At 44.3% G+C, this 13,591-nt stretch overlaps 3 protein-coding genes across 3 annotated transcripts; 1 reads left to right on the top strand and 2 right to left on the bottom strand.

Moving 5' to 3' along the window:
• Nucleotides 1–901: 901 nt before the first annotated feature.
• LOC100123397 lies at nt 902–3,732 on the bottom strand. The gene is made up of 3 exons (XM_001606987.5): nt 3,522–3,732; nt 2,816–3,178; nt 902–2,437 (listed from the first exon to the last, which is right to left on the bottom strand). Exons 1-3 carry the CDS (start codon nt 3,586–3,588, stop codon nt 2,133–2,135), a joined length of 735 nt encoding a protein of 244 aa, XP_001607037.2. The 5' UTR covers nt 3,589–3,732; the 3' UTR covers nt 902–2,132.
• A 1,990-nt stretch (nt 3,733–5,722) lies between these two features.
• Nucleotides 5,723–10,135, top strand: LOC100123390 (putative beta-carotene-binding protein). The gene is made up of 6 exons (XM_001607764.5): nt 5,723–6,419; nt 7,056–7,096; nt 7,651–7,853; nt 8,985–9,156; nt 9,238–9,387; nt 9,711–10,135. The coding sequence occupies exons 1-6, from the start codon at nt 6,394–6,396 to the stop codon at nt 9,863–9,865; spliced, it is 747 nt and encodes a 248-aa protein (XP_001607814.1). The 5' UTR covers nt 5,723–6,393; the 3' UTR covers nt 9,866–10,135.
• Nucleotides 10,120–13,515, bottom strand: LOC100114918 (circadian clock-controlled protein-like). Its single transcript, XM_001607758.5, has 4 exons — nt 12,570–13,515; nt 11,087–11,467; nt 10,493–10,642; nt 10,120–10,421 (listed from the first exon to the last, which is right to left on the bottom strand). The coding sequence occupies exons 1-4, from the start codon at nt 12,631–12,633 to the stop codon at nt 10,273–10,275; spliced, it is 744 nt and encodes a 247-aa protein (XP_001607808.1). The 5' UTR covers nt 12,634–13,515; the 3' UTR covers nt 10,120–10,272.
• Between the last annotated feature and the right edge of the window lie 76 nt (nt 13,516–13,591).

Consider the following 13,591-nt stretch of genomic DNA (forward strand, 5'->3'; position numbering starts at 1 on the left):
AAATGCAAATGCAGCTTTGATAGTCTGTTTAATTTACGGCCAAGCGCGTCCTTAAGAAGACCATCCTTTGAAGTTTGGTGTCGAAGAAAAAAAATTTTCTCTTTAGTGCGTCCGCGGCTTTTTTCGAAAAAATTCATGGCTTCAAATAAAAATAGCCCGACGTAAACGGTGATCTGAAATGGATTTTATTGATATGCTAATGCGAGTCTCTCGATAACAGATAGTGCATTACGTAATGGACGCTGAAAGGAGATGATTTTTCGCGCTACATTTCAGTTTATCGGCGGAACGAAGAAGAGCTAACGAAAATACGAGTTTCAGAAACCGGTAGTAGCTGCCTTAAAAGTGAGCAGCTTTAAATCGCGAAGGCTGTATAAAAAATTCGATTAAGCCTGCAGGAAGTGATAACGATTTTTTTGGTGCTGAATTTCAAAATCAAAAATGTCATACTGGAATTATTACGTTATTAACGATACAAAGTCCGGTAGATTTACAAACGATCAAATTTCGCATAAAATTGCCGAGCGGCATCTATCAAAAGTAGTCCAACACTTCTAAACTGCCGAGCAATTTGTTAAAGCGTATTTGTTAACGATCGTGTTCTACACTACCTGCGAAAATTCCGGTTAGAGGATCGGTAAGTCTGTTTTATCGTAGATCGGTAAGCCCTCTATTTTGTTTTGCTAGCTGGGTATATAATATTTATTTTTGCTCTGTACAACGCTTATTGGGTAAAGTGCCGATCTACAGGTACAAATTAAGAAAATCCGCACCTTCGAACACTCGCTCATTTTTCTTCTGATTTGAAAATCGGTTGCGGAAATCGGTAAGACCGACCTCACCGGTGTTTTCTCGGGATACTCTTACGTAAGACGGGATATCGAATAACAACATACAACAATCTCATCAACAATATCACTTCTCTATAATTATTATCCATAACGATCACTTTACACAAAAACACCCGATACATACCGATCATCGATCTCGTGCCGGTCAAAAGCTTGCAAAAATTTCACTAGCCTCGGATCACGTGCAGATTACAAAAGTGTATGTAGCATTCGAAGGAAAGAAAAATGTATCAAGATGCCATTGCACACGCGACACGCACAAGTCGCGGAGGCCACAGGAAGGTCGATACGTGCATCTCGCGCGCTGCGATTTACAAAAACTTGAGGCGCTAAATCATGCGCGCGAGCTCTTTCCTTCTCTTTGTACTGCTGTAGAGGCGAATAAAAAAAAAAAATACTACATATTCACCTTCGACAAGGTCCTTCTCGTTACAGACACGCGAGAGAGGTCGATGCTTTGTTAACGATGCTACGGGCTAATGAACAGAACTTTAATAACTATGGAAGTGTTTATTCGCACGAAAATCCCAGTAATGCGATTTTGACAAACTTGTTTAGGATGTGCAGCAAAGGTGTGTAATTTCTTTTATAGCATAGTGTGGCTAAAATCCGCAAGTCACGAATAGGCGAGACTCGCGGATTTTAGCACTCTGTGCTATAAAATTTTATACGATACTCTCGACTTAAATGGTTCAGTTTTACACGGCGGTTAGCGCCCTCGCTGCGCTCGGGTGCTAACTGCGCCGTGCAAAAAAGAACCATTTCAGTCACACGTATCGTAATGTACTATTTTGCTTCTTGCTTGCGTAACGTGTCACCCTAGCGGTGACACGTGTATTTCCGTGAGAATAACTAGTTTATAGAGGTTTACATGGCATCTTTATAGGTGGCGAGCTTTACTATAGGCAGCTCGCAATGACAAGAATGGACAATTCGGATTTTGATTTTTATATACGAAATATACAATGTCTATCTAGGCTATGCATTATGCCTCTAGGTCCTTATCAATCAGTTACTGGATACAAGACCCTACAATGCATAAAAAAAAAAAAAAAAATCACTCCGATGAAAATGCAGTGTTACTTTGGTCAACGCACGCTTTATACAAAAATATGCATTATATTAAAAAGAGGAAAGAACGACGAGAAATACTTTAAAAAATCCTTGAGCGTTTACACCAGACTATTTTTTACGCAACAACATCCTCTTATTCGCGTGTGAAAAATAGCTCGCTCAAATTAACGATTTAAAAGAACAAGGAAGAAGATGAAGCACAGCCGTTCAAGCAGTGTCGGGGAAGAGCTCGTCGTAAGTGAAGTGCTTGCAGATCCGGTTGGACACGTCAAGGACCTTCTGGGAGATGGCCTTTTCGAGGTTCGGCGTCATACTGGCGATTATCTCCTGTCGGCTGTTCATCAGCACCGAATTGATGGCCTGTGCCAGAGGATTGGCCTCGGCGCCGGGCATGAAGTTCGCCGTGTAGTCCTTTATCGTTAATTTCGTCGTCATCGTTGGGAAGTACATGAGTTTGCGCCCGCGGCGCTCCACAGTCTGGAACTTCATCGAGACCTTCGCGTACACGTCGTCTGAAATGCGAACGAGGAAGGTTATTGAGTGTATTGTGATTATTGTATGGTCTGGATATGCACTTGTTGTGACATCCGAGATGAAAGAATTTTGATCTAATGATGGATCTGTGCTACGGAGAAGAAGAAGAGGTGATTAGAAACTAATTAGTGGAGTGTGTTGAATATTTTTCCTGGTTCACATACACGTCTGGTAAGAGTCTGATGAAAATCGCGAATACATTTTTCCTTCTTTTCATTAGCCTAATATTCTTCTGCTACTGAACTTGTTTTTCGAATAAAATTTATCTAAAATTAGTCATTTAGCCTAAACTGCACCACTTTCACACCGGCTATCCGAGCGATCTCGGAATGTCGTTAAATCCTCGTTTTACATACCAGTGATAGTGTTGATCGGTCCTTTCTCGTTGATCGGCACGATGATCTTGGCCTTGACGTCGTAGTCCGAGTCCAAGTAGACTTTGGGGAAGGTCACCTCGATGTCGATCTTCTGCTGCTCGAGATCGACTTTGAGGTGCTTGATGTTGAAGTTGGATAGGCCCCTGAGCTTGACGTTGGTGGCTACCGCGCGGAAGTCTTCGAGGTTAGCCAGGGCTACTTCCTCGACGAAAAGTGGCTCCAGTGATGGAACGTCCAATTCGGGAATGCCGTCCTTCAGCTTAGGGGTGAGTCGACGCACGCTTTCCTCGACGCACTTGTCCAGCTGGGGATTCTTGCGGCCGCAGACGTTGATGTAGGATGCTGGAAGATCGTAAGAAGCTTTTTAAATAGGGCGCGAAATTCGATTTTCTAACCTTAAAGAATCGAGAAAGAATAAGCAAAGCTACTGGAATATCGCAGAAAACGTAATTAAATCGGTGTCTAATCAGAAATTGTAATAAAACTAATGGAAAATAACATGCATCTGCATCGCGGCACATATCTGGCATTATCAATCAAGGCCGATCGTTTGATCTCTCGCGATAATCTCCGCGCAAAACTCGTTTCCCATCAATACAGCAATCACTTATCACACCGATTGTGTCAAAGGACCTTTTTCGCACAAGCAGAACAACAACAATTTAACTAACATCCAAGTACTTACGAACAACAGCGGAAGCCAACCCCAGTACAAGCGCCGCGCAGAGGCCGGTCAGTAGGAATCGAGCCATGATCGGTAAGGAAATCGGTTGGATTCTTCAGCCAAAAATCGGTTGAGCTACGGCCGAGCGAACGAGCAGTGCGGAGACGAGCTGCTGCTACAACAAGTGGATGCAATTTCTAAACACGCACTGCTGACTCTCGCAAGTGGTAAGCCCATATTTATACCTTCAACAGCATAATCCCAATACAGCTGCGGCGCGGCCTTAGAATAACTCCTATTCTGTTAAGTTCAAGGTCGCGAGGAGATCCACCTATCCCGGTGCTCGTGTCCCCCACTTCGACACTCCTGCCAGAGTCGATGTCTCATTGACACATGTGTGCATCGCTATGGCTCGTGTGTGTGAGTGTGTGTGTGTGTGTATGTGTATCGATACGCGCGACGATATAGCACTTCTCGGTTTCGCCATTGTTGTGGCTGCGTCGAGAGAAATCCCTACTACTCTCTTTTCGAATGGCGCCGCCTTCCTCCCGCTTCCTTCGAAAAAGAGAGAAAAAAGCTCAAAGCTGTCCCAGAGGCCATTAGTTCATTGTTGTCGGCACCGACTCTCTCTCTCTCTCTCTCTCTCGCGGATGCGGATACGTCGAGGTTTAAAAATAGTGTATGGATTGTGACAGAATGACGACTCTACGACGTCTCTAGGTATTTCTCTCGACTTTCCCTGTAACGTTTATCGCGCTCGATCTACTGCTATTTTTAAAGATGGATCGCTTAATTATTCATTTCTTAACAAATTCCGATTCGATTTCGAGTTTGCAAGTGTTGTTTTTGCGGTAGAATCGTTTAAAAAAAAGGAAAGAAAGGTCGATGGATGCTGATATTATAATGTATTCCATGAAGATCGGACGAAGCGAACGATTAAAAAATTTACGAGCTATCGACGAGCGGTTAACGATCGATCGGTCGTATGCGCATCTACTTATGATTTATTGTTACGACTGCAAAAAGTGACCCGGCTAGATTGAATTTTGATTATACGCGTTTCTGGAAAAAGAACAATTATGTGCGTCGATCTCATATGGAGCGTCTGATCGATTCTCGTCAATTCATGGGCAACGAGTATTATTTATGTTTTGAGTTTGCAAAACGTTTTTTAAAAATATTCTTCAGATATTTTGGTAAACGTAGCGTTTTAAAATAAATATACATACGTGTGCAAGTACGTAACCGAATCCACTTGCACTTATCATAACCGCCTTACGGATGCATATGAAAATTTGCACACATATTAGCTAAATCTACACTGCGTTACAGCTTGAATAAAATATTAGTTCTCGAAAGCATCTGTTGAAATTTTTTTTCTCAAACAATGATTAAACATGCATGTTCTTTTTATCAGTATGAATTATCATTTTTTCTTGCAAATCTACATTTTAAGCGAATCAGAGATACGACCTAGCTAATGGCTAGGGACGATAGGTGGCGCATAGGTCACTCTTCATTTCCCCAATCACAATCTGCGCAGAGAATGTATATATACAGTGGCGCGGTGGTCGTGCCAAAATCGTCGGCTTGGGCCGTTCATACTATATAACTGCCCGAGAGTTGGACGATCAATAAGTTTTTTCCTGTATTTGTCGTGGATAGAATATTCATGTTAAATATGAAGTATTAATACATATCAAAACGTTGCGCCGTGACTTCGAGTTTCCAAACTAACGATTCCGCTATAAATCGCCGACTCTTTCACAAAGCAACGAAATCTCCCCAAATTCAAATCCCACAGACTAAAATTACGCGGCATATCCGCGCACGCACGAGGTCACTCCTATGCATATACCCCGCAAATTTCGTTACAGTCCGGTATGCGCGCAATCGACGAAAATCAACTCGAGCCTGCGGCTAACGCACTCGAAATAGAGCCGGTCGATTAATCGAGCACCGGCTGTAATTAGTCCGTTCCAAGAGGGCCTTAAGAGCTCGTTTCGCCTACGTGACTATCCTGGAACTCGTCGATTTTGACGTATTACACACACGAGTGTAGCGGGTCACGCTCGCGTGTGCTTTTCGCTAATGCGACGGGGGAACGAAAGAGAAAGTTCGATACGTTGCATTGAAATTAGTAGGTGCATAGTTGAGAGGGAGGGGGGGGGGGGGGGCTGAACGTTTTCGTGTGTAATAATTTTTTTTTTCACATATTAGAAGACAGAGTTGATGGTATGTTTTCGGTGAGTCAGGACAGTCGGTTTAAAAACTCGTTAAGAATCTCATTGCAGTGTTCGAAGCTGTACGATTACGCGACTTCCACCGAAAAAGAAGAGCCATAATTTCGCTAGAATTCCTAGCGTAATATCCACGAACCACAGAGAGTCATCCTTGCGAAACACACGGTCTAATCAGCTCGACGAAAATCACCCCTTCCCTTCTCCTCCCACGCACAAACCCCCCCATGACAAGCATCTAACGTAGCCTCTCTCTATTCGACTCGCTCAAAACGCCCACGACCCAGTGTGGAGTGGAGAACAGTATACAGTAGTACACGTCCAGCGTCGGACCCATCGTGTCATCGCAACTCGTGTTCTCTCGAAGGGGGGAAAAGTACGTTTTCCCATGTATAAAACGCACCGAGAGCCCGAGCAGCTATAGTACACAGGCTCGAATGTATGTGGCAATAACGAGTCGGCGAACGGGCGAACTCACGGCGTTGGACCAATGGCCAGCAAGTGGCACGAGGCAATCAACTGGCCGAATGCAATAGTGCAAGGAATCCGGGCTTCCACTTTTGCCAATTCCACCGCATCTCGTACCAAAGGCTCCTCGGCTTTTCGTTGCCTGTAGGCTCTCAGACACGAGTGTCCGACCGCCGCAAGTGGACATGTTCGCACTTCTCGCACGCGTGTGGTACGATTCATCAATTTTCATCCTTCTTTTTCGACTTTAACACACTCATAACATACTCCACCGAAAGTGAACGGCGAACATCGGCGCGCGTGCAGTGGGTCAGTCGATTCGGTTCTTCGGTTTGTTGACTCGTGACGTAACCCGCGTCGCACCGGCGTCGAGTGAGATGAGACAAAGTGAGGACGAATTTAAAGGGGCGATACAACGGCGAATCGTAGAGAGTTGCATAATAGCGGCGCAGTTGTAGCGCAGCGCGAAACGAGAGTGAAATGTGCCGGTGTGGATTCCGCGAGCGCGCTCAGTGCGCGCGTTGTTGTGCAAACCTTTGCGAAATGCCTAAGAGAGTAGGGGGCGTACTGGCGGTCCTTGCGAAAAAAAGGAAAGGCGTTCTTTGTTCGCCGCATCGTTTTCTTTTCGATTTCTCGCGGAAATCGGTATAACCGGCGAGGTGGATCGGTAAAAATCGGTTGAGATCGGTATGTGCAATATACCGATCTCAACCGATTTTTCTCAGCCTAATTGTACGGGGAGGCGATATTCACTAATTACTGAAAACGATCTTAAGAGATCGGTTGGTCACACTACTAATAATTACAGAAGCGAGCGACATGTGTACAATAAGTAATTCTTTTGCAGCCTGGCGGCAACAATCACGGGATCGGCGCTCGGCGCGTTACGTGAGTACAATCATCAGCATCAAGCCGCGGCGCTTCACGTGTACGCGTGCGCCAGCAGCGTCTGGGTACCTCTGCCGAGCGCGGACGCTTACCTTTACGATAATCAGGACGATCTAGAGCTGCCGCCTGTCAATATCAGATTCCTGCCTCCCCTCATCGACTACCTCTTCCAGACCGTGGCCATATTCTATCTGCTCTTCTTCCACGTACTCCTCCTCGTCTCCGTCGCTTTTATCCTCCACGTCTTCACCGATTGACAGTCTATCGCTCTCTCTCTCTCTCTCTCTCTCTCTCTCTCTCTCTCTCTCTCTCTCTCTCTTTTTTCTTTGTACATACGTTTACTTCTCTTCTCTTTTCGATACCATACCGATCGATCAGATCCTGTAAAATAATGTCTGTAAATACATACACGATAATGCCACCACCCACGAGAGTCGTATTGTTCTCCTCCCTCCGCATTACGGAACTACTACTATATATACTAATAACGCGCGATAACATAAATTTATAAGCGAAAGAACCGATTGAATAATGAAAGCTATGCGCTGCTGCAGCGCCTTACATAAAGGTGTGCAAAAGGTCCGACCCGAACATCAACGCCTGCATCACTAACTCGATCGAGGACCTGAGGGAGAAGCTCGCCACGGGTATACCCGAGCTCGAGGCACCTGCGATCGAGCCTCTCAACCTCGATCAGATAAGGCTGCTCCGGGGACCAACCGGCGCGAGACTCGACATCAACGTCACGGGTCTCCAGGTAAATATGCTCTTCTTGACCTGAAGACTCTCTCTCTCTCTCTCTCTCCGTCTCTCTCTCTCTCTCTCTGCCTTTCTAACTATGCGTTGGGTTTTGCAAAAGTGTTTTGCGTCAGCGTAAGCAAAGCGAAGCTTCTCAATATAAATTTTACTTTCAGATGTAATAATCCGTACGATGTGTATTTTTTACGTAACACAATCGGTATATCTAAGTCACCTGATTACTAAGCTAATGTACCGTTTTTTCTCGAGAGACGAGGCGGAGAGAAAAAAAGTTCTCGCCTGTAATCACGTGCGTACGAAATATCGGAGTAGAGAATGTTCCGAAACGTCGCTTTTTAAATACAGAGTTTAAAGTTCAAGCGGCCCGTGTACACCGTTAATCACCGGTAAGGGAATAAGTGCACGATAATGACGCCCGATTCTAATGGCACGTATTAACGTTCTTCTGCAACTACGGCGGCGAAAATCCACTTTGAAAAAGCGGTTTCTTAGCTCGGGATGTAATTTGCATGGAATTGCATGAAAAACGCGATTCCAGTAGGCGAGTTAAATGCGCAAAGTGTGTAAGACTCGTTCGACGACGCTGGTGTAGGGAGAGAAAAGAGAGAGAGAGAGAGAGAGAGAGAGAGAGAGAAAAAAAATCGTTATACCTCATCGGTTTACAATGTATCGCTCGAGGATTCCGACTTGTTTTGCCGGTGTAAACGAAACGATGATTGAAGCTCTCGCTGTTTTTCCTCGAGACGAGTTCTGAATCATACGGTTTTTTTTCTTCGCGATTCGATTCGGCATATTTTGCTCGAATAAAACTAAAATAAAGCTGTGCTTCCAAGTTTCTTCGTTGGCATAGTTCGTTAGAGACATGCGATGCATTTCGTCGATTTTCTCTCTTTATTCTCCGCTATTTCGAAATGGAGCAAGGCGGCCGACCCGATGATTATTCAATCGATGCGCTTTCAGTTTTTTCCTTCGACATTGTTCAGTCGATAGCTCAGCGCTTGGTATAGCGATTAATCCAAAGCTATAAAATTACAAAAGCAGACACAACCGGTCTCCCAGTCGCATCGCTCGATTTTTAATTCATAATCAGAAAAAAGCCGATAAAACTTTATACGCAAATCGTTCGCAGGTCTTCGGTCCGTCTTCCTTCAAAATACGAGACCTGAAAGCCGACACCAACGACGTCAAGTTCACATTCCGAGTTTCGTTCGGCAAGCTGCAGTTCAAGGGAAAGTACTCGATCGACGCAAGGCTGCTGCTTTTAAGGCTCGCGGGAAGCGGAGATCTGACCGGAAACTTCAGTAGGAAACTATTTTTTTTTTGTTAACTTCTTCTTTTGTCGCGCCTTTGTTTCACGTGGAATTCTATTTTTACTTTTTCAGCCGGCTACGAGTCCGATGTGGTGCTGAGAGCTAGGAAGGTCCACAGGGACAACGACGTGTACCTGAACTTCGAGAAGATGAAGCTGGCCATAACGATAGGCTCGGCGAAGGTACACCTGAGTAACCTGTTCGGAGGAGACCCTATTCTAGGTATGATTTTTCATTCGAAACGAATACAAGCGCAGATCGAATCGTTAAAAACTCCAGTCACGGACCAGCTCGACTCGCGCGATGAGACAATCGAGGTCTAGGCTCGCGACGGTCGTTGATCCGTCGCTGTGTTATTTGTTATTCCCAATTAGTCAGCATCAGCGATTAGTCTACATTTTTATATATACCTCATTTTAATCTTGATCCCGATCGCCGACTAACGATCGTTTCAAATAGCCCGAAAAATTTCGTCATATCCAATTCTATTTTAGCGCGAGAGTCATTCACCCGTGAAAAAAGAAACTGTTCGCTTTTCTTTTCAGGACCCGCCAGCAACGACATACTCAACGCCAACAGCGCAGTTTTCCTCGACGAACTACGGCCTGTTCTGGAGACGGCCCTTGCCGATCTCTTCACGAACGTGGCCAACAAAATCACCGGATCCTTCACCTACGACGAGCTATTTCCAAAGGATTAACGTTTACGATTATTAAGTTATTACATAGATGCATATCATATAGATTCTATATCCACACGAACGTATTATACATATACTATCCCTATACACAGTCATATCGTGAATCAAGGTTCAAAGTGCTTCAAATCAAAATAAATCGTGTGTATCGACAGTAAATCAAAATTTATTCAAATACGTGTGTAGCTTTAGAATCATTAATTTTCGTAATTTTTGTTATACCCGAAACGTTTTTTTGTAAAATGAAATAAACGAAATAATTTCAACGACCACAGAAAATTGTGTATTTACTGTCTTCATTAACGCGCGCAAACGCGATCGTATAAAACAATAATAATAATAATATTAATAATAATAAACAACGCAACAAAGGGAATAAAAAAAAGTAGCAGTAGGGGGCGCGACTACGATCAAGGTACTAGTTCTTCTTTGGTGAAGGCGCTCAGGGCCCTGGCGACGAGCGCTCGGCTGACGGTCGCGGCTGTGTCTTCGATTATGGGACTGGCGATGTCGAGAACCAGCCTCGGATTGGAATTGAAGAAGTTCGCCGCTGCGTCAGCTGTAACGATTAAAAAACGTTCGAGTATTTTTTTCCGAGCATACCGTCAGTCGATAAGGTCGCGCTCTTACCGGTAACTGTGTGCGAAGGCGGCGCCTTAAGCTTGATGTTTCCATCGCCGACGCGTATCTTCGTCTGGAGCTTGTCGATCTCGATGCGACCGACTCCGTTCTTGTCGGTCACCTCCTTTCCTCGAGCGCTCACTCGTACCTCGGTGTTCGCTGAGGAGGAAAAGAGACAAAGAAAACGTTACGTACGAGCTTCTTTAGGATGACGGGCTTTTATCGACGATCGATCACGTAACGCAGAAAAAAACGAGATCGATCTCGTGCGTGGATAGAAAGTTGGAGATCGAAATTGCGTAAGGATTTGTTCCCGTTTCCGAGAGAGCTTTTAGCGTAAGCTATACTGCAACCAATCGGGATTGAATAATAACAACGGAAGTGGAATCACGTCGGACGAGTGGAACCAGTCGGGTATGGCAAGACGGGTATGTAACCGGTCACACACACGCACACTTCCTCCTGCGGAGAGATAAGGGGTCAGCCTTTTCTTTTTGTCGATAATTCATTCCTGAATGGAACAAAGGATCTCGTGCGCAACTCGCGAGTGCTCTTCCGCGTCGGTTAGCATAAACAAGAAGAGACGCATAATTATGCACTTACTGAAGTTGCCCTTAAAGCTGCCGACACCACTGAGAGGCAGAAGAAGGAGCCGACCCTGGACGTCGTAGTTGCCCTTGACGTGCAGGTGGGGTATCTGGACTTTGAGGAAGGCGGTCAGCTCGTTGGGGTCAGCCTTGAGCTCGTCGATGATGTAGCTGGAGCCGCCGAACACTTGGATGCTGCTCATGTTGGCCTTGATTTTCAGAGCCTCGAGATTACGGTCGACGGTTAGGGACGGCAAGAGCAGAGGGTCCAAGGCTGGAAGCTTCATCGCAGGGATGCCCTTTGCCAAGTGAGGCGTTAGGATCTCCAGCTGTTTCAGGACGCATTTGTTGTACTCGTTCGGCTTGTCGGAACGAGGACAGACCGTCACTCCGGGTGCTGGTGGTTGAACAATTTTTTTTTTTTTTTTGTTACTTAACGCGTTTGCATAATTTTTGCGTAAGATATAAATCTCACCGAAAGTCTCCCCGAGAATGAAAAAAAAGAAGGGCGAGGGTAAAAATAAAAAAAAATAAAAATTAGGATTAGTAAAGTTTAGAAATAAAAAATTTATAAACTGAGATTTTGTTAATTTAGTTTTTTAAAACTATACCTCTCTAATATTTTGGAACTTAAAATTTTACCTTTGGTTATAAATAATTTCGTGATTTTCTCCTTGCAAATCTTTATTTTTCAAAATTTTTACCCTTCCCAGAAAACAATGCCAAAAGAAAGCGTTTTGGCAGACGCGATAACACGACGCGTGCATTCAACAATTTAAAGCGCCGTATGTGCTCCGACCGAGCGGCAAAAGTCCTATATTTACATCGCTCGCGGTCAAAGTGCCGTTCGAAAATCGAAAGCGCGCTGCAACGCCCATGTAGAAAGTGAAGGTGCGCTCGGGCGAGCTTGCTTTTTCCACGCACTGTATAGTATACGGGAGTAGCCGGTCCATCGATTAGCGAAATTTTACGATTTGCTACGTTTGGACTCTTAATGACGACGATGATGATTATCGGCAGTTTCGCGACGTTGGATTGGAGGATAAGTGCTTTGGTTTAGAAAGCTAAAGCAAGAGCGAGACGTTTTAGTCGGCTGAGTGGAGATTTGCTTTTTGTTGGGTGAGGGGAGAGAAGGGATTTTGGTTATTTTTCATTGAAAATGTGATATCTTAATTCAGAATTTTATAATTACTAACACTTTTAATAAGCAAGATAATGCTTTAACTTATTAAAAATATTAATTTTCTAGCTGAGTCATTTTTGTTTTTATTAAGTGAAAATCAGTAGGACATTTCGACACCGACAATACTGCTGTAACTCAATTAACCACAATGTATACCATGTATTACAATCGATAACCGACACGCGCGTCGACTAATAATTATAGAAACGCTACAAGTATCACGCTTTATAGTTTACATAGTTTATTTATTTATTTTTTTCAATTTTGACAAACGCGTTATTACAAAAATATAAATAACAGATGAAAATAAACTCACGCAATTTAGCGAACGCCGTCTGCGCCAAGCATAGAAAAGCCGCCAACGCGATGTACCCGCTCATGATGCTCCACGATATCTCTCAATCCAACAAACCAAAAAGAAAAAAAAAAAAGAACCTCGAGCTCCTCCCAAGGAGCTTGTGCCTCAGCTCCTTACACCGCGACTGCGAAAATGCGTGCGATGCTCCTGGCGCCGGCCGTATATATAAACTAAAGCTGCACTTTCTCCCGTTCGATCCGAACCCCACTCGCTCTCCCTTTGCCATATTGAATCCAAGCGCGCCTTCGATATCTATATACAGCCGAACACATCCATCACGCTAGACTGATTCCCTCTCCTGCGGCCGTCAGGGCCGTCGCAGGTACTCATTTTTTCATTCGCTTTTCTGCTAAGGTAAACACGAGTGTGTGCGTATACGCGAGATGATTCTTCATCCGTGTCATTGTCCCCTTTAAACGCGCGGTTTTCATTATATCCTTCTGTAATCGACGGCCTTTGAAGCTACGACGCTCGTGCGGGTATGAGCGGACAGGAAACGGGGCAGATAAGGGATCGACGCATTGTATTATATATATATATATATATATATATATATGTATGCGCGAGCATTATGTATCGTGATTCTAGGGCTCGAAAACGGCTTAATTAAGCTCTCTTGCGCAATGTGTAACTACTCGACGATTAACTTTTATCGTCTTCTCTCCGTGTAATACTCGATGCAGATGTGCGCGGTATAGAGGTTTAACCGATTTATTTCATTGTTTGCCGGCCTTTGTTCGCAGAGCCGCAAGGCTGTGATTTTTATACACATTTATGGCTTTGTAGGTCGCACTAGCTTTTAGGATAGTTTTGAATTTTACACTTGCATCGTCCGCGGGTTCAACGATATTTTTCCGTAATCCCCCTTTTGCGTAACCACACCCAATTAATCCTCGCTGGAATATCGATAATCGCGCAATAAATAATTCATTTTTCCCATATTACGCTCTCGCGCTTATTTCCTCCACATCCCGTAATAA

The sequence above is a fragment of the Nasonia vitripennis genome, chromosome 4, assembly GCF_009193385.2.
Source record: "Nasonia vitripennis strain AsymCx chromosome 4, Nvit_psr_1.1, whole genome shotgun sequence".
NCBI classification, from domain to species: domain Eukaryota; kingdom Metazoa; phylum Arthropoda; class Insecta; order Hymenoptera; family Pteromalidae; genus Nasonia; species Nasonia vitripennis.